The sequence below is a fragment of the Schistocerca gregaria genome, chromosome 1 (assembly GCF_023897955.1).
Source record: "Schistocerca gregaria isolate iqSchGreg1 chromosome 1, iqSchGreg1.2, whole genome shotgun sequence".
In the NCBI taxonomy this organism is placed as follows: domain Eukaryota; kingdom Metazoa; phylum Arthropoda; class Insecta; order Orthoptera; family Acrididae; genus Schistocerca; species Schistocerca gregaria.
In genome coordinates, this window is record NC_064920.1 from 789883058 (window position 1) to 789902373 (window position 19316).

At 50.9% G+C, this 19316-nt stretch overlaps 1 protein-coding gene across 1 annotated transcript in view; it reads left to right on the top strand.

Moving 5' to 3' along the window:
* Nucleotides 1–19316, top strand: part of LOC126269651 (synaptic vesicle glycoprotein 2A-like) — a 159362-nt gene that overhangs the window by 106065 nt on the left and 33981 nt on the right. The window contains exons 6-7 of the mRNA XM_049974008.1: nt 628–749; nt 3795–4039. Coding sequence (XP_049829965.1) covers nt 628–749; nt 3795–4039 — 367 coding nt within the window. The remainder of the gene's footprint in view (nt 1–627; nt 750–3794; nt 4040–19316) is intronic.

Sequence of the window (19316 nt, forward strand, 5' to 3'; positions counted from 1 at the left end):
GGTAGGATGGATATATGCCAGGTGGATTTTATGGTCGGGTTAGGAAGGCGATTCAAGTTTCGTTGGGATAGAATGTGGAGAGTATGGAGGTGTAGCACTTGGGGAATGTGGTGGTACAGGCGTGGCGGAGTACCAGGAGCAGTGAGCAGGAGAAAAACTAGGGGGTGAGTAGCGTCGAGTTTACAGGTAACGTAGGATATTCCAAGGTGTTTAAGATGGAAGAGTGGGGGAGAAGAAAGTTATAAGTTGGCAGAGGACGCGGGTGGGAGAGGGTAAGCGGGTCCGAAAGGCTGGATGGAGTGCATTGCGTTCGCGGGTCTACCTGTAGGGCGCGATAAAATGAGGAAGGCGCGGAAACCATGCCACATTTGTGTAGCAGAGGATGGCTCGGATGAGGGATTTATAGGTGTGGAGGATTCTGGAAGGGTGCAATCCAAAAAATAATACTTAGAACCATTTCTCTTTTTTTTTTTAACGTGAACCCAAACTTTATTTGTGGGAGACGACACTGGTAGACCAACACCGTTAATAACGATGCAGTATTCTGTTTGGAGACTACTGAAGCACAGAGTGTGACTTAGAAATGCTAGTCGTATAACAAGCAGCGTCTGTCGTTGCCTTTCGCAGCATCTGCGGGGCGGCGGCGGTGGTGTTCGCGTACCTGGGCGAGTTCCACGGTCTGGCGACGAGGGCGCGCGCCGTGGTCTGGCTGGGCGTCTCCGTCGCCGTGGGCACCATCTGTCTGCCAGGTAAGCGAGGGCTGCTCCTACTGGCTGCCAACCGTGCGCGTACAGTCACTGTTACATGTTGCCGCGCCGTACCGCACACTGCAACGAACACGTTTTCAGCGTAAGAAATAACAAAAACGAATTTTCTCCTTGGTGTCGTTTTCCGCGTACAGGCATGCTGATTTAGGTTTTCGTGATTTCCTTAAATTACCTAAGGCAAATACCGCGATGGTTTGTTTGAAAGGAGGCGGCAGGTTTCCTTCCCCATGCTTCCTTAATCCGATGTTGTGCTCCGTCTTCAGTGACCTCATTGTCGACGGCATGTCATGATCTTTCTTCCTTCCACAATACAGTTTCACCGCTGTGAAGATTGCAGTAGGAAGTAAATATTCTACGGCAGTACTGCAGAGGTCGGTCCCTTTTTGTAACCCCATATCAGGATTGCTGACTCGTGTAACTACTCAAAGACATGTAACCAAGGCATTGCGTATGTTGGCTAGGGTTCTTGCGACTGCATCCTGCCCACACATCACCACTGAAACTGTGCATCGAAGACATCGAGTGGTCGCTCCGTTTGCTTCGCGATGTGAGCACACGTCTGAAATAAAATGAACAAAAAATATTTTATCAGGAGAGTAATAGGCGCCCCTGTAGCGGCACAAAAGAAATTTGAAGTGTGAATTGCTGGAAAGTGCGCGCTATTCATCAGATCTGTCAGCGTCTGTCTTTTAACTACTCCTGCACCATATAAATAAATTTTTTCTTGTTTCTGTGTGGATCCACAGCCTCTAAATACTTCACAGGAGAAAACATCGTTCGCAGAAGGCTGTAAAGTAAACGATCTTTATTTAAATCGTGCGATTGGCTAATGTAGACAATTTGTCATTTTCATGTACATGTGTGATATTATGTATAACATACAATGAGGTAACAAAAGTCATGGGATGCGTCCTAATATCGTGTCGCGCCTCCTTTTGCCGGGCGAAGTGCAGCAAGTCGGCGTGGCTTGGAGTCAAGTTGTTAGAACTCCCTTGGAAAAATATTGAGCCTCTATAGCCATCCATAATTGCAAAATTGTTGCCGGTGCAGGAATTTGTGCGCGAACTGACCTCTCGATTATGTCCCTAAAGTTTTTAATCCGATTAATGTAGGGCGACGTGGGTGGCCAAATTATTCTCTCGAAATGCCCAGAATGTTCATGTTTGGGGACATGAAGTCCATGAATGGCAGCAAATAGTCTCCAAGCAGCCGAACATGACCATTTCCAGTCAACGATTGGTTCAGTTGGATCAGAGGACACAGTCGATTCCATGTAAAAACATCCTACACCGTTGTTTAGCTTCCACCATTCAAAGTCTGTTAATTCCCGTCGTGTGGCCACAATCACGTCGGAATCCTTTTCATATACGTCACCTGAGTACAAAAAAGGTCTGCCAATGCACAGCACTTTTATATCTTGTGTCCGCGAAAAATCTGTGTATGTGCTTATCGTTATCCGATGACTTGTCACCTCCCCAAATAAGTTTATAGTTAGGAAACCTTTAAGAGCAGTGGTTCCCAACCAGCTAACCAGGGGGTAATTACCGCCAGAGGGATAAAATGTAATTTTCGGAGGGATAAAACCAAAAGGGTACAGTTGTGTTTCGGTCACTAAATTAAATTATTACTGGCATCATTATTTCGTAAGACTGTAATATTGATTACATAAGTTACCAATAATTACGTCTTTTTTCCAGACACTATCCTTAATGCACGTCAGGCTGTGGTGGACGTTACAGCCTGTGAAACGAATGTATATCTCCCTCACATTGTCCACCCACTACACACATACTTTGTACTTTGTTCCACGCATCTGTTTCAGCAAAATTAAGACACATGCGTCACATATGGTTAATTATCTCATGAAAACGCCTTCTTGAGTATTAGGCAGTTCCTCTAAGAGACTATATATTGATTCACCGTTCACTACATAACAGTAAATGAACTTACAGCACAACAGTAATTATCTAATGTCTACCCCACTGCTGTGTGGCCTAAACTGTATTATTATTATTATTATTATTATTATTAACACTGGCTAGACACAAAGTTTTGGCAGCCTGAAGTCTTCCAATTTCCGCCAATTCAGATGTCGGAAGTCATTTACAATCAGTGGGCCTAAATGTAATTCACACATTTTAATTTGGTTGATGCGGGCTGTGGGTGAAGCAAGTGCTGCTAAGGAGAGGAGTGGTGGAGAGGAAGCATTTTTAGTGCTGCTGGTGGTGGTAAGTTCCTGTTGGACCAATTGCTGAGGTCATCGGTCCCTAGGCTTACACACTACTTAATCTAACTTAAACTAACTTACGCTAAGGATAACACATACACTCATGACCAAGGGAGGACTCGAACCTCTGATGGGTGGAAGCTGCGCGAACCGTGACAAGGGGTCGTAGACCACGCGGCTACCACTTGCAGCATATGTTTAGTAACAAGTGTCTGCTCTCAGTGTGGATAGTTGGCTTTCTTTCCAGATATGGTGGTTTAGGTAACAATCGCAATGCACTGAGAACTGTTTCATCGTTCAAAAAGTTGTTACAAATAGTCATAGTAAATGTCTCATTGTTTAATAAAACACATGTAATCGCTTAATATCATTTATCTTTCATCTATTTAAAAATGAATGTGTTCCAAGAGAGTTCTTTTTCATTCTTAAGTTTGGATGGGAACTGATGTTAAACGTGGAGGAGAGGGGCGAGGGGTACCAGCTAATATATGATTGCCCTCAGGTGTAATGATCGCAGAAAGGTTGGGAATCACTGTTTTAGAGGTTACAGCTTATCTATATGCATATGTAGCACGCATTTTATATCTGTTCTTCAGGAATGGTACCAAACGACCTAAGAAATGTCGGACAAGATGCATTAGCATAAAAATGGATAGTCGTATTTTCACACCACTACCACACCGATAAATTTCACATTGCGCTCGTCACATGACACAAGAACATTCACGGCGTTTATGATCGCTTGTGCTATGGGTGTTGCCAGTGTGGAGGTAGACGGACGAGCCGTGCCGTGCCCGCAGGTCTGGCGTGGCTGGTGATCCCGAACAGCCACTGGACGCTGCCGCTGGGCTCGCTGGAGTACGGGCCGTGGCGCATCCTGCTGCTGCTGTGCGCGCTGCCCGGCCTCCTGGCCGCGCTGCTCATCTGGGCGCTGCTGCCGGAGAGCCCCAAGTTCCTGCTCGCCACCGGCCGCAACCACCAGGCGCTGGACGTGCTGCGACTCATCTTCGCCACCAACACCGGCAAGGACCCTCTCGAATTCCCCGTGAGTGTCGCCTCTTGCCATTTGAAATCTTGCAGGCTTATACGAGGGCTATCCACAAAGTACATTACGTTTTCGTTTGTGTCCGTTAGGGGTGGGGCTAGCGCGGCCATCTTGGTGTCATGGCATTCCGCCGCTCAGTCGGCATCCTGCCGTGCTAGTGAGAGGTTCGTGCTGTACTCCGTCGAGTTACTGTGACAGTTTGAAATGTCAGCGTTAATTGAAAATGTGAAGTGCGTGCTGTAATAAGGTTTCTGTCTGCAAAAAACTGTACACCGATAGCAATCTATCGGCAGCTTTGTGAAATGTATGGGGACAACATAATCACTAAAGGTGTAATGCGTCAATGGGTCATAAAATTTAAAAATGGCCGAACTAACGTTCACGACGAAGAGCGAAGTGGAAGATCCAGCATAGTGACTGCCGAACTTGCCGAAAAAGTCGATGCCGCGGTCCGTGAGAACTGTAATTTCACAATAACGGAACTCTCTATGAGTTTTCCACAAATCTCACGAAGTTTGTTGCTCGAAATCATTACGGAAAAGTACAATTTTTGTGCAAGATGGATACCAAAAATCTTGACAGAGATTCACAAAAATCAGCGAATGGCTGCAGCGTTAACGTTTTTGGACGCTTACGAGAAAGATGGCGACTCATTACTCGATCGCATCGTTACTGGTGACGAAACATGGGTTAAGCATGTGAACTGCGAGACAAAATTGCAGTCAATGCAGTGGGGGCACACAAATTCCCCGCAAAAACCTAAGAAATGCATGCAGACAATGGCGGCAAGGAGGGTGATGGCGACTGTCTTTTGGGACAGAAAAGGTGTTATTTTTGTGGATTTCCTGGAAAGAGGCACTACAATAAACTCTCAAAGGTATTGCCAAACTCTGCACAACCTCAGAAGAGCAATACAAAACAAGCGCCGGGGAAAGTTGGGCTCAAAGATCTTGCTGATTCACGACAACGCCCGGGCCCACACGGCTAATGCCACTCGTGAAGCTCTCGAATCTTTTAAGTGGGAGTTCTTTCCTCATCCGCCGTACAGTCCCGACGTGGCACCGAGCGACTTCCACTTATTCCCAGCAATGAAGAATTGGTTGGCTATGCAGCGTTTTGATGACGACGCACAGCTTCAAGAAGGGGTAACCACGTGGTTGAAGGCGCAGGCGGCCGAATTTTACGACGAAGGAATTTCCAAGCTCGTCCATCACTACGATAAGTGCCTTAATTTAAATGGCTACTATGTAGAAAAGTAGTATTTAAGTGTGGCTTTCATCTGTATATAATAAAAAAATTTCAATACTTTATTTATTTTTAATTCCAAAACGTAATGTCCTTTGTGGATAGCCCTCGTAATAGTGTTCCCGATGTTTCTATTACGCGACGCTAATACTTGTGGAGAAAAAGGTGTAAATGTACTAAAATATTCATTTCTTTAATTTTTCACTGTAATCGACATAATCTTCTTCAGAGATTCAGCAACTGACTAGATAAGTAAGATAATTCTGAGTTACTGTTACATCTCAGTTGTAATTCTTAATTAGAGTACGTGTCCGATCGCTCTGGATTACTAGAGTATTCTTATATGTGGTTCTCCGTAGACAAGACATGTTGCTGAGACAACTACTTAGATCTAAAGGTGATCCAGATTATTCGAACGCGTAATCTAATTAAAAATGTGCAACTGAGATGGAACAATAAATCAGAATTATTTTATTTTTTAGCCAGACTGTTATAAATGACGCCAAATATTTCACTTCTGCCATCTGCATGTGAGAAATTAGTTATCAAACGTACATGCTTGAGATATTATCAAAGGTGTACAAACGTATGCGTAATCATTGTTGCACACAAGGCAATATACACGGCCAGAAATGTTACTATGACCACCGCGAATGTTTAACATCGACATGCAAAATAACCTCTCACAGATGATAGGAGGCAGCACTAGCAGTAGACGGTATATAAAGCGTGTTAAGGGACGCGGAAAACAGTGCAATTGTTGTCGTAAGGCGGAAATGCAGCGATTTACCTAACGTCCAAAAGGGCACGATCATTGCTTTCCAGCCAAGGACGAAAACATTTCCAAAATGGTTAAGCTCTTTTCGGGTGGTGGCATGGTTAAGGTATACTGTCCATGACAAAATGGTGCTACCCAAAATTGGTGCCATGTCAACTGTGGTGCACCACAGTCCATAGATGCCAAGGGTGAACGACGGCTGTGGAGATATGTATGGACAAATAGAAGTGAAACTGTTGAGAAACTAACCACCGAGATGAACCAAGGGGCAACCAACAGCGTCTCCTCACTGATCACCGTATAGGCCTCCACAGCAGGCGCCTGGCTCAGGCACCCATGCTGACTATTGTTCGCCCGCTGCTGTGGCCGAGCGGTTGTAGGCGCTTAAGTCTGGAACGGCGCTGTTGGTACGGTCGCAGGTTCGAATCCTGCCTCGGGCATGGATGTGCGTGATGTCGTTAGGTTTAAGTAGTTCTATGTCTAGGGGACTGATAACCTCAGTCCCATAGTGGTCATAGCCATTTGAACCATTTGTTACTGTTCATTGGTGACGAAGACTGGAATTTGCAAGTAAATACCGCAACAGGACGTGAACTAAGGGCAGCAGGTGATTTTTTCAGATGAATCACATTTTATGCTTCATCGGACTGATAGTCGTTTGCGGGTTTGTTGGAAGGCTCCAGGCCGGAGGAAGGAGGTTTATGGCCTCGTGAATGTTTTCGTGCTGTTTCCTGGCTGATCTCGTCATTCTGGAAGGTACAGTGGATCAACACGTGGGCATCTATCCTTGGAGACCATGTCTACGCTTACATTCAGCTTGTTTTTCCTCTACATGATGGCATATACCAGCAGAGCAATTCATGATGTCAACGGCTCGCAGTGTATGAAAATTTGAAAATAAACTTTTGTTGCCCCTGGAAGCCGTTGGATACACCACTTGCAACAGTTATTGAGTGCCATGAACCGAGTTAATCGTTTAGTAATACAGATACTATTTTTTTCAGTCTCCTATCAACTCAACAGTATTTAACGGTCGGAACTTTCCCTACGGTTCGTCATTATGTACAACGAGTATGATATACCATTTCTGCTGAACAGTGGTCCTACACAGATTTGTTGAGAAAGAAAAAGAGCTATGTATCTAACGACACCCTGCAAACTGTCGGCTGCTCGATACAGTGGCTTGTCGAGTGTGTTTGAACATGTAGTTGTAGATAGCTTAGGAGCTCTCAGTAAAGAAAACTACATTGTTAATCAAAATATCCACGGGTGTACTGCCGGTCTATAGTGTCGAACGGGCACAATATTTCGGCGATCAATCATGTCGCCATCATCAGGTGAACTGACGGACTCAGCTCCTGTGAACGTGCCGGCACGGAGATCCGTACGCTATGGCTGCTCAGGGGGAACTAGGTTCGGTCGCGGCGGCGGCCGATTTAAATACCCTCCGCCCGCGGCGCGCTCCCTCCGCCGTCCGCGCCCCGCACCACGGTAGCGCGGTGGAACAGATTGCGACGGCGTCTGAGACGACGTCGGTGTGATGGCTCTGTCCGCCGTGGTCGTCACAACTATGCGTTTGCTCGATTTACTCTTGATTAACCCAATCGCTGATTCCCAAGCCTTGCTAAGATTATAGCCACAGTCACGGTTTATGAGGTCGTCATTGGTGCGAATTTCGATGGCCTCTCTAACAACGCTGTCCCAGTATCTCGACGTCTGTACCAGAATCCTCGTGCGGTCATACTCCATAGCGTGATTTTCCGACAAACAATGTTCAGCGACCGCCGACTTGCTCGGATACATTAGTCGAGTGTGCCTCTGGTGTTCACGGCATCGATCCTCGACAGTACGCATCGTCTGACCAATATACGACTTGCCACATTGACACGGAATCTGGTACACACCAGCCTTCCTCAAACCGAGGTCATCTTTGGCGCTCCCCACCAGTGCACGAGTTTTATTCGGAGGACAAGACACAGTTCCAACCCGGTGTTTCTTCAGAATGCGGGCGATTTTCCCCGAGAGTGCGCCTGTGTATGGAATAAATGCAGTGCCTACCTCCTCCCTCGTGACTTCATCCATCTCAACAGGTTGTGCTGCAGTGGTTGGGCGGAGAGCACGTTGGATCTGCCAGTCTGAGTACCCATTTTTTCGAAACACAGTTCTCAGATGTTCCAATTCCTGGGGTAGACTCTCTGTGTCAGAGATAGTGCGCGCCCTATGTACTAGAGTTTTAAGTACCCCATTCCTCTGTGAAGGGTGGTGGCAGCTGTCTGCGTGCAAATACAGATCAGTGTGTGTTGTTAAGGGCGGCCATTCGTGATCTGAGGGAACGCTCTGAAATTGTTGTCTTACCGGCTGACAAAGGCAATGCTACAGTTGTTGTCTCCCGTAAGGACTACACTGATAAGATGCAGAGCCTGCTAAATAACGATTCCTACCGGAAGATCAACGTTGACCCTACAAAGAAGGTGGAGAACAAGACGAGGGTTCTTCTCAAGGACGCAGATTTACCGGAGGGTGACGCTAAGAAATTGTTACCCCAAGGTCCGGTACCGCCTAGACTATATGGACTCCCGAAGGTTCACAAAGAGGGGGTACCATTACGACCCATTGTCAGCAACATCAGGGCACCTACATATTTGTTGGCCAAATACCTGACGGGAATATTAAGTCCTTATGTGGGTAAATGCCCTCATCACATCCGTAATTCCGTGGATTTTGTTAAACGCCTTGATAGCTTCAGGTTGGATGAGTCAGATATCATGGTGAGTTTTGACGTCGTTTCTTTGTTTACGAGGGTACCCCTGCGAGAGTCGCTAGAGTTGATTGGTCAGAGGTTTGACGAGAATACCACTGAACTTTTTAGGCATGTCTTGACTTCCACGTATTTTCTTTTTAATGGAGAATACTACGAACAAACGGAGGGAGTCGCCATGGGTAGCCCACTCTCACCGGTGGTGGCGAATTTGTACATGGAGAACTTCGAGGAGGAAGCCCTGTCGTCATCCGAATGGAAACCTACTTGCTTTTTCCGTTACGTGGACGACACGTTCGTCATCTGGCCACATGGTATGGATAAACTCCTTGACTTCCTTACACATCTAAACTCCATACACCCCAACATCAAATTCACTATGGAGACTGAAAAGGAGGGTAAATTACCTTTCCTTGACGTCTTGGTCAGGAGAAGGGCTGACGGCACCCTAGGTCATGGGGTGTATCGAAAGACAACACACACTGATCTGTATTTGCACGCAGACAGCTGCCACCACCCTTCACAGAGGAATGGGGTACTTAAAACTCTAGTACATAGGGCGCGCACTATCTCTGACACAGAGAGTCTACCCCAGGAATTGGAACATCTGAGAACTGTGTTTCGAAAAAATGGGTACTCAGACTGGCAGATCCAACGTGCTCTCCGCCCAACCACTGCAGCACAACCTGTTGAGATGGATGAAGTCACGAGGGAGGAGGTAGGCACTGCATTTATTCCATACACAGGCGCACTCTCGGGGAAAATCGCCCGCATTCTGAAGAAACACCGGGTTGGAACTGTGTCTTGTCCTCCGAATAAAACTCGTGCACTGGTGGGGAGCGCCAAAGATGACCTCGGTTTGAGGAAGGCTGGTGTGTACCAGATTCCGTGTCAATGTGGCAAGTCGTATATTGGTCAGACGATGCGTACTGTCGAGGATCGATGCCGTGAACACCAGAGGCACACTCGACTAATGTATCCGAGCAAGTCGGCGGTCGCTGAACATTGTTTGTCGGAAAATCACGCTATGGAGTATGACCGCACGAGGATTCTGGTACAGACGTCGAGATACTGGGACAGCGTTGTTAGAGAGGCCATCGAAATTCGCACCAATGACGACCTCATAAACCGTGACTGCGGCTATAATCTTAGCAAGGCTTGGGAACCAGCGATTGGGTTAATCAAGAGTAAATCGAGCAAACGCATAGCTGTGACGACCACGGCGGACAGAGCCATCACACCGACGTCATCTCAGACGCCGTCGCAATCTGTTCCACCGCGAGACCGTGGCGCGGGGCGCGGACGGCGGAGGGTGAGCGCCGCGGGCGGAGGGTATTTAAATCGGCCGCCGCCGCGACCGAACCCACGGGACGGGACGCACGCACGCACGCACGCACGTACGACGCACGCACGCAGTGCTGTTCGAGATGTCGTTGAGAGAGGTTGCTTTACCTGCGAAGGGTGTGGCGGATCGCCGCCCGTCGGGGCCAGCTCAGGCGACTGAGCTGATCCCGGTGGCGGCCCCATCCGGCTCCCCACTTATGACGAACCGGCTTACGACAACTGACCACGACAGGAATGACTCTTCGGATTCTGATGTGCTCTCTCGTGATCGAGTGTTCATTCTTATGAACAAACTCCCACACGGGGGTTCCTACCCGCGTCGAAAGGACGACGAGGCGACTATACTCGCCTTCTGTCACATTCGGAAGGGTGCCACTCTGCCGTACACGAGGCAGCAAGTGTCGGGTGTGCCACCGAGAGCCCCGCCGGTCGAATCGCGCGAGTCTGCGGTCCCGGCGGTGGCGGCCTCGGCGGGAGTTGCGCCGCTGGCCTCGACCACTGAAGAGGTCGATGTGCCCCCGGCTGCACCCCTGGTCCCCAAGACACAAGAAGAGCCCGTGGCTACGCTAGCTGCGGCCGCCGAGATGCAGGATATCGACCTGCCTGACGCAAATTTGGCTGAGGCCATTGCCGAGTCAGAGCGCCGTGACACTGACTCTGACGCTGCCCGTGCGCCCAGAAAGCGCCGGGCTATGACGCATGACGACTCCGACACTCCCTCTCAGACGTCTGACACAGCGAGGCCGCGGAAGAAGGCCTCGAGGGCTTCCCGCCCTTCCACCACGGAGTCTGGGACCACTATCGCGGGCTCCTCCGCGAGCGCCGCCTCGCCGAGACCGACGAAGACGCGGCGGCCCACTCGTCCACCTGCCACCTCCCGGCAGCCGGATGAGGATGGTTTTGTCGCCCCTCCCAGGCGGCACACTGCCAGGGCTGCTGCGCTGCAGCAACCGACGCCGCTGCCGACCGCCAACGCGTTCGCGGGGGCCAGCGTGGATGCGATGGAAGATGGCGCCGCGCCTCCTGTGTCGGCCCAAAAGAAGCCCCCGCCCATCGTCATCCAATGGGCGGGCGGGTACAAGGAGTTCCAGCAAAAACTAGACAGGGCGGCCACGTCCGCCACTGTCAAGACTGCTGGCCGTGACCTCTACAAGGTCACGGTGTCCTCCAACGAGGAGTAGCGCGCGGTGATGGACACCATCTCCAGAGATGGCCTCCCGTGCTACACGCACTCCTCTGAGCCGCTCAAACTTCTGAAGGTGGTGTTCCGCCACCTTCCCCTCAAGTTTGGGGGGGACTATCTTAGAGAAGAACTCGAGGGCTTCGGCGTCCGGTCCACCGGACTGATGAAGTCCCCGCGCACGCACCGCGACATGCCACTGTACCAGGTTGTCCTCGTCGACAACCTGGAAAATCGGAAGATTTTCCAGGTGCAGCGAGTCGGCCGGGTCAGGGTCGCGGTGGAACCTCTCCGAGCCAAAGGCAAGAGGGCCCAGTGCTTTTCCTGCCAGAGGCTCGACCATGTCTCCCGCTACTGCTCTATGGTGCCCCGCTGCGTCAAATGCGCGGGACAGCACGAGAGCAAGTCTTGCGGGCTTGCCAAGGAAGAGAAGTCGACGTGCTGCAACTGCGGCGGCGCGCACGTTGCCAGCTACAGAGGCTGTTCGGCCTTTAAAAGGGGCCGAAACCACCGGAGCGGAGGGGCTGCTCCTTCTCGTAAGGTGCACCCGTCCACCAGCTTTGCTGCCGCCACCAAGGGCGGACCATCAGCCGCCACCGCCCGACGCTCGGAACTGGCGGCGGGCGAGACGAGGCAACCGGCCGCGCCGTCCCCGGCTTCGCCCGGGGGGAGGCCACCCCCACACCTACGCAGAGCGCGCGAGTTGCCGCCCCGCGCAGGCGTCGCCGGCGCGCGGGCCGGGCCACCCATGCCGCTGCACGCCGGAATGCCGATGACACACTGCCGCAACAGACGACGGCACCTCGTGCTACGCCGCAACCGGCTGCCGACGCTCCGCGGCAGTCGTCTACTACGGAGTGGCCGCAACCGGCCACCCCAGTGGCGGAGGCCGCCCCAGCGGCAAACGCCGCCCCCTCGGCCACCGATGCAGCCGAGCTCCGTTCGCTCTTGCGGTCGTTGAGCCAGCTGCTCGAGCAGCTACCGGTGCTCGTCACCGCGGTCACGTCGGCCCTTCAGGCCGGCGTTGCAACCCCGCCGCGTCATGGATAATCGCCACATCCATGGCCTCACCGTTTGCACCTTCAACGCAAACAGTTTGGTCCCCCAACAAGGGGAATTCAGGGAGTTCTTGCGCGACGAGGCAATTGACATCTGCCTCGTGTGCGAGACCTTCCTGAAGCCGGGGACACATGTCAAGGTGGCCAACTATCGGTGCTACCGCACCGACAGGTTGACGCATGGCGGGGGGACGGCTATTTATATCAAGGCGTCCCTCAAGCACCATGACGTTCAGCTTCCGCCCCTCACTGCAGTGGAGGCCACTGGGGTGGCTGTCACCACGACGGCAGGGGTGATCACCTTCATTGCGGCCTACAGGCCGCCGAGGGGACTGCTTCAGGAGGCCGACATCGACGCCCTGCTGGCTCTGCGCGGGAAAGTCTTCATTGCGGGTGACTTGAATGCCAAGCACACGCAGTGGAACTCCCGCGTTACCAATGCCAGCGGCCGCCGACTCCTCCGCGCCACACAGCGGCATGGCGCGATTGTACTGGGGCCTTATGATCACACTGTCTTCCCCCATAGAGGCCAGTCAGATGTGCTCGACGTCGCCGTGCTCAAAGGTGTTGGGCACTTCGGCCACCGTTCGATGTGCCATGTCGTCCGATCACCTCCCGGTGGTCTTCGACATGGACGTCATCGGTGCATCTCTGCCGTCCGTCCGCCGCAACTTCCGTGGCATCGACGAGACGCGCTTCCGTGACGAGGTCCTTGCCCGACTCGAGGGCGCGCCAGATCCCGCTGTGCATGGGGCTGAAGAAGCGTTAGCCTTCTTCACGCGGCACACATTAGCTGCGGCGGAGGCGGCCACCCCCAGGCGGCCGGAACGGCTGCGAGACATGTCGCGCCAACTCCCGCCGCCTATCCTGGAGGCGATAACAAACAAGAATCGCCTCTTCCGGGAGTGGCAGCTCACACGGCAGCCAGAAACGAAGCGCCGCCTCAACAGGGCGCGATGCGAGATTCGGGCAGCCATCGATGAACATCGGAATCGGGACTGGGCGGGCTTGGTGGCCACCCTAACTACGACGGATGGTAGTGCTTGGCGGACCGCCAAGCGCTTCCTTCGTCGTCGCCAGCGAGTCCCGCCTCTCCATGCGGGCGCGGACGTTGTCTGCGAGCCGGATGCTAAAGCCAGCATCCTCGCGGACACGTTCGCGGAAAATTTTCGTCCTGTTGATCGTGTGCTCGATCCCGATCATGTTCGTCTGGTGGAGGATCGCCTGCCGGTCTTCCTCGCTGCAAGGGAGGCCGACGATGTGATCGAGGAGATAACACCCGAGGAAGTGGAACTGCAGCTCCGTCGCCTCAACCCGAGGAAGGCGGGTGGCACGGATGGTGTCACCAACCACCTGTTGAGGATGATACCGCCGGAGGTACACCAATCTCTGGCGGACATCTTTAACAGCATCCTCCGCACTGGGACCTTCCCTTCCGCATGGAAACATGGAGCGGCTTCTGCGCATCGTGACAGAGCAGCAACTCCTTCCCGAGGAGCAGTTTGGTTTCCGGCGGGGCCACTCTACCACACAGCAGCTGTTGCGCCTCGTGGAGCAGGCGATGCGTGCGCTGGAGACGCGAGAGTACCTAGGGGCGGTACTTCTCGACGTCTCCAAAGCCTTCGACTGCGTGTGGCACGACGGCCTCGTGTACAAACTTTTTGTGCACGGGGTACCGACGTCGCACGTGGTCCTGCTGCGCTCGTATCTCTCGGGGCGCACTTTCCACGTCCGAGCTGATGAGGGCACATCCACCGACCGGCAGATTCGGGCGCGAGTGCCGCAGGGGTCGGTCCTCGGTCCCCTGCTGTACTCCCTGTACACCGCCGACGCCCCGCGGGTGGCACGCGTGGAGTTGGCGCTTTATGCTGACGACACGGCGCTGTTCACCCGCAGCATGAACGCGGCCGAGATGCGCCGCCGCCTCCAGCTCGGATGTGACGTCCTGGGTGCCTGGTCCACGAAATGGCGCCTTAAGTTTAACGCTGCGAAGAGCCAGGCTGTCATCTTTAGCAAAAGGATGCTGCCACCGGACCTACCGCCGGTCACGATCATGGGGGGCCCCATTCCATGGTTGCGGACCGGCAAATATCTCGGGGTGACATTGGACAGACACCTGACGTGGCTGCCACACATCCGTGACGTCAGAGGGCGGGCAGTGGGGCGCCTTCGTGTGCTTTACCCATTACTCAATCCCTCATCGACGCTTCCTCCACGCCACGGCCTCACCATGTATCTGTCCCTCGTCCGACCGGTACTGGAATATGCGGCCGTGGTGTGGGGTAACGCGGCAGCGACGCACATTGCGACGCTCCAACGCGTGCAAAATAGGGCGCTGCGACTTGCGCTACCCAGCAAGGCTGCTCCATGAGGAAGCGGGCATCCCTTTCCTACGGGATCGCTTCCGGCAAATCGCAAGGGTGTTCTACAGCGATGCAGAACACTTTGCCAGTCGCCTGATTCGTGGTCTGGGCCGCCAGGTCCACCACAGACCAACGACTCGATGGCTAGACCTACTGCGAGAGTAATTTCTCTCGCAGCCCGATGTCGGAAAACAATATGGCGTCGCAATGACTGACGCCTAGTGAGGACAGCTCACTCCGTTAGGACAAACCGCACCCTGAAGATGTCAATGCAGGAACAGCAGCCCCGCTGCTTAACCTGCCCCTACACCTGGCATATGAAGCCAGCGTTTTACAGCGAGCGAGCGAGCGACCGAACCCAGTTCCCCCTGAGCAGCCATAGCGTACGGATCTCCGTGCCGGCACGTTCACAGGAGCTGAGTCCGTCAGTTCACCTGATGATGGCGACGTGTTTGATCGCCGAAATATTGTGCCCGTTGGACACTATAGACCGGCAGTACACCCGTGGATATTTTGATTGTCAAATACGCCGGGAGAAACTCAACAATCACAAAACTACATTGTGTTTACTGTAACAATATTTTTGGTAGTTACGAGTATAATGTGCAAATAAGTCTACAAATCGCGAACAGTTCTTTGCCATACCGACTGCCATGCCATTATGATCTACACATTAACACTTACAACCAACCCTGGCTTCGCAAGTATAGCATTAAGTATCTACGACCGGACGGACTGTTAGGCGTAACGATGATAAATTACATAAAAAACAACCTTCCCCGTGAACCAGTCTACAGAGTGATACAAAGAAAGTTTACAAACTCACATGGCACATCGGGCATACAACAAGAACCAGCAGTCACATAGAATCTGAGGATTGCAAACCTCAGGAGAGAGCGTTGCTGGACAAACACGGTTGGAGCGCACGGAGACGGTCGCCATTCGCGCAGTGGAAGCGTTGCGAGTAACATGGCTAGCTACACGCACTATGAAATGGCTGAGATGCTTTTGTTTTATGACGCGGCCAATTGTAATGGACGAGAAGCCGTGCGATTGTATCGTGTGAAATAACCGGATGAAAGGTGCCGTGCTACACCTATTCGCCGCTCTGCATCACTGATTGTGCGAAACCGGCTCGTTCCATGTGCACCAGCTGCATGCTGGTTGCCAACGCAGAACACGGACAGCTGCTGCGGAAGAAAGTGTTCTCGAAAACGTGCAGCGTACTCCGTCAACGAGTACACGAGGTTTACCCCGCGCCACTGATATCCCCCAACCCTCCGTCTGACTCATTGCAGACAACGAAGGATTACATCCGTCTCATTTCCAACGCGTTCAGGCCTTGCACCCGGGGGGGTCACAACAAGCGCATGGGAATTGCGCGGTGGTTTCTGCAGGAATCCGCTGCAGACAGAAGCTTCACAGCAAGTTTGTTCTTCAACACTGAAGCTGCACTCTCATTCGAGGGTATGATGAACGTTCACAATCTACACACGTGGGCAAATGTGAACCAACATGCTACACATACGCGTGCCTCACAACGCGAATTTACCCTTAACATGTGCGCTGACACCGTTGGAGACTGTTTAATTGGGCCGTACATTCTCGTATCTCGTATTTCTGCGAGAGGCTCTGCCGGACACGCTGAACGATGTTTCCGTGCCTATTCGTCGCCACATGCGATTTCAGCTCGAAGGAGGCCCTGCTCATTTCAGCAGACAAGTGAGGGCACATCTGCAGGCAACTTTTCCCGGCCTCTGTATTGTTCGCAGCGGGCCAGTCGCACGGTCACCGCGATTACCCAATTCGTCCTCAATCGCTTTTTTCCTGTGGGGGTATCTGAAGGGCTTTGTGTATGCAACATCTGTTACATGCTGAGGACCTAGTGGGCAGGATTGTTGTGGCAGTAGGATGTCTTCGAGATACTCCAAGTGCCTTTGAGAGAGGGCGTCGTTCAATGCGATGCATCTGGATAAAACTTTGAACATCTCCTGTAGTGGGCGTCCAATTGTAGCGTGTGACTAAATAACGGCAACGCCATTTAGAAACCCCAGATGGCCCTTGCGAGCCTCGGTTCCTATGTGATTACTGATCCTTGTTGTCTGTCTGGCGTGTCATGTCGGATTGTAATCGGTTTTTCTGAATCAGTGTGTATATATTAAAAAAACACCGTATCAAAATGCCTACAACAATTCTTGAGATTAACCTTCTCAAAGACAGAAAAAAACTGTGGGTGATTTTAATTCATCACAGTCCTGCCAATGTGCACGAAAATTTAAAAATTATGCACACAAACTTTCCCTGTGAATTAGTATATCCGGTATTGAAAACCCCATCACAATCCCTACCGTAGTTTCTGAGAGTAGCCTTCATATGCACAGAAAAACACGGAGGAGAACTTCAATTCATAAAACGTGCCGATATATTATCCCCTCAACATTTGATGTTTACGTAGTATTACAGTACGAAAGGACTTTCGCAATGTATTTGAGAGGAACAAACTAAAATTTGAACAGAAAAAATTTCTTTATTTCCATCTATGATGAAAAAGTTGTTAGATCATTAGACTATCGGTTTCACTCAGTATGACAATCTTTATATCTGTTTTAAAAACCTGTGCTAATACAATGGTTCCATTATATACCAATAGAGGCATGGTTATATCCGCTGGCAGACCACACTGCAGCTCAAATGAGGTGGGGTTGTGTAGCATAGAGAGGGAGAGGTGCGAAAGTGAGACGGGGAATAGAAGGGTGGGTTGTAGAAGATGATGATGATGTTTGGTTTGTGGGGCGCTCAACTGCGCGGTTATCAGCGCCCGTACAAATTCCCAACCTTTGCTGATTCCAATCTCGCTACTTTCATGAATGATGATGAAACGATGACAACACAAACACCCAGTCATTTCGAGGCAGGTGAAAATCCCTGATCCCGTTGGGAATCGAACTCAGGACCCCGTGCTCGGGAAGCGAGAACGCGACCGCGAGATCACAAGCTGTGGACAGGGTTGGAGAAGAGCAGCTGACGGCAGAGAGAGGCAGCGGGCCGATGGGACGGAAATGTAGCGCAGGTAAGCTCGTTCCGACCGCAGGAAGAGGGAGTTTTGCGCAGTGCGCAGTGAAGGGGTTGAGTGGGCTGAGAGAGAAAGTTCGAACAGAGGAAGAGGGTGACTTTGGAGAGACAGATGTGAGTGTACTGTGAGAACTATGGGGCAGCGGTGGAGGTTGTTGTGGGTCAGAGTCTAGCAGAGATTGAGGCCAAACAAATTGCAGGATTCAAGAATCGACTCATACATGACAGCGCGACGTTGGTTATGAGTGCAAAGATCCAGAAGGGATAAGCTGTCGGAAATGCACTAGCTCGTGTGAAGAAAATGACTCAGTAGTGTAAAGAAATTAAACCACACCATGCTGTGTTACCTAGTCCTAACACGAACTGAGCCATACGTGAGGAAAAGGTTTCTCAGAGATGCACTTTGCGAAATTTTGGCCGTGTTTAAACTCAAAAGAATGCGTTTTAGTACCAAAGTTAACGCAAGTAACCACGTTAGAGCTTGACAACAAACACCAAAAGAACATGAGACACGAAAGCTTCCATAAATAAATTCGAAAATAATTAACGAAATGGCTATAAATTTGTTCATTTATAACTATAACAGCCAAATACACTCGCACTTGGTCAAGAGTGTCGTAATATGGGGTCTAATTGAATTTAAACATAATTTACGTAGTTGAGAGCTGTCACATTCATACTTCCCACCTATAGCGTCCCTTCCACCAACAGTGGACGTATCGCCTAAATGTGACTGGTCGGTGGTCAGAAATTAATAGCGGACGCCACAACTCACGCGGGCTAGCATAAACCACAACAAAACATGTAAATGCGCCTGATAAGAACACACATAAAATATCCCGTAAAACACATGCAATAACAAGGCAATAAAATAAAAGAATAAGACAGAAAATAAACAGCACTAATGCTATCGGTAGTGGGTCAACAATGTCACCATAGATAGCAAACACGGTTCACTAAAATTACATTTAATTATAAGGAAAGCAAATATTTATGAAGTTTGTCACAAAAGAGACAGAAATTACAATCGAGTCGATACGAAATGTTTTAAGTCTTTACAGGGGGAGAGTGCTTGGCGATATAGCTTACCAGTGTCTGCGAGTTGCGTAGTGACATCGACGGCGGTTAGATGATACTGGTGGCGTAATTATTGCGGCTTCATCTGTAATGAAATTGCAATGGAATGTCCTCTTGCACGGAATATTGTTCTCCAGGCGGTAATGTTGTCTTCGGTGTCATTCCTTTTGCCACAGGCCGATAGATGGAGTCGTTGCTGTGTAACTTCACGCTAGTATGTGTACGATTACAACGTTCTCCACATACACATTTCTGATTCTAACGTTCCGTACAGTTTTAAAACAATAAATATTGCACATTTTACTCGCCGGTCGCAAAGTTAGTTCGTCTGCTTTTAGCAATCACGATCGCGAAATGCATTTATGGCGAAAAACAGCACCACACGTAACAAATGGTTGAAGA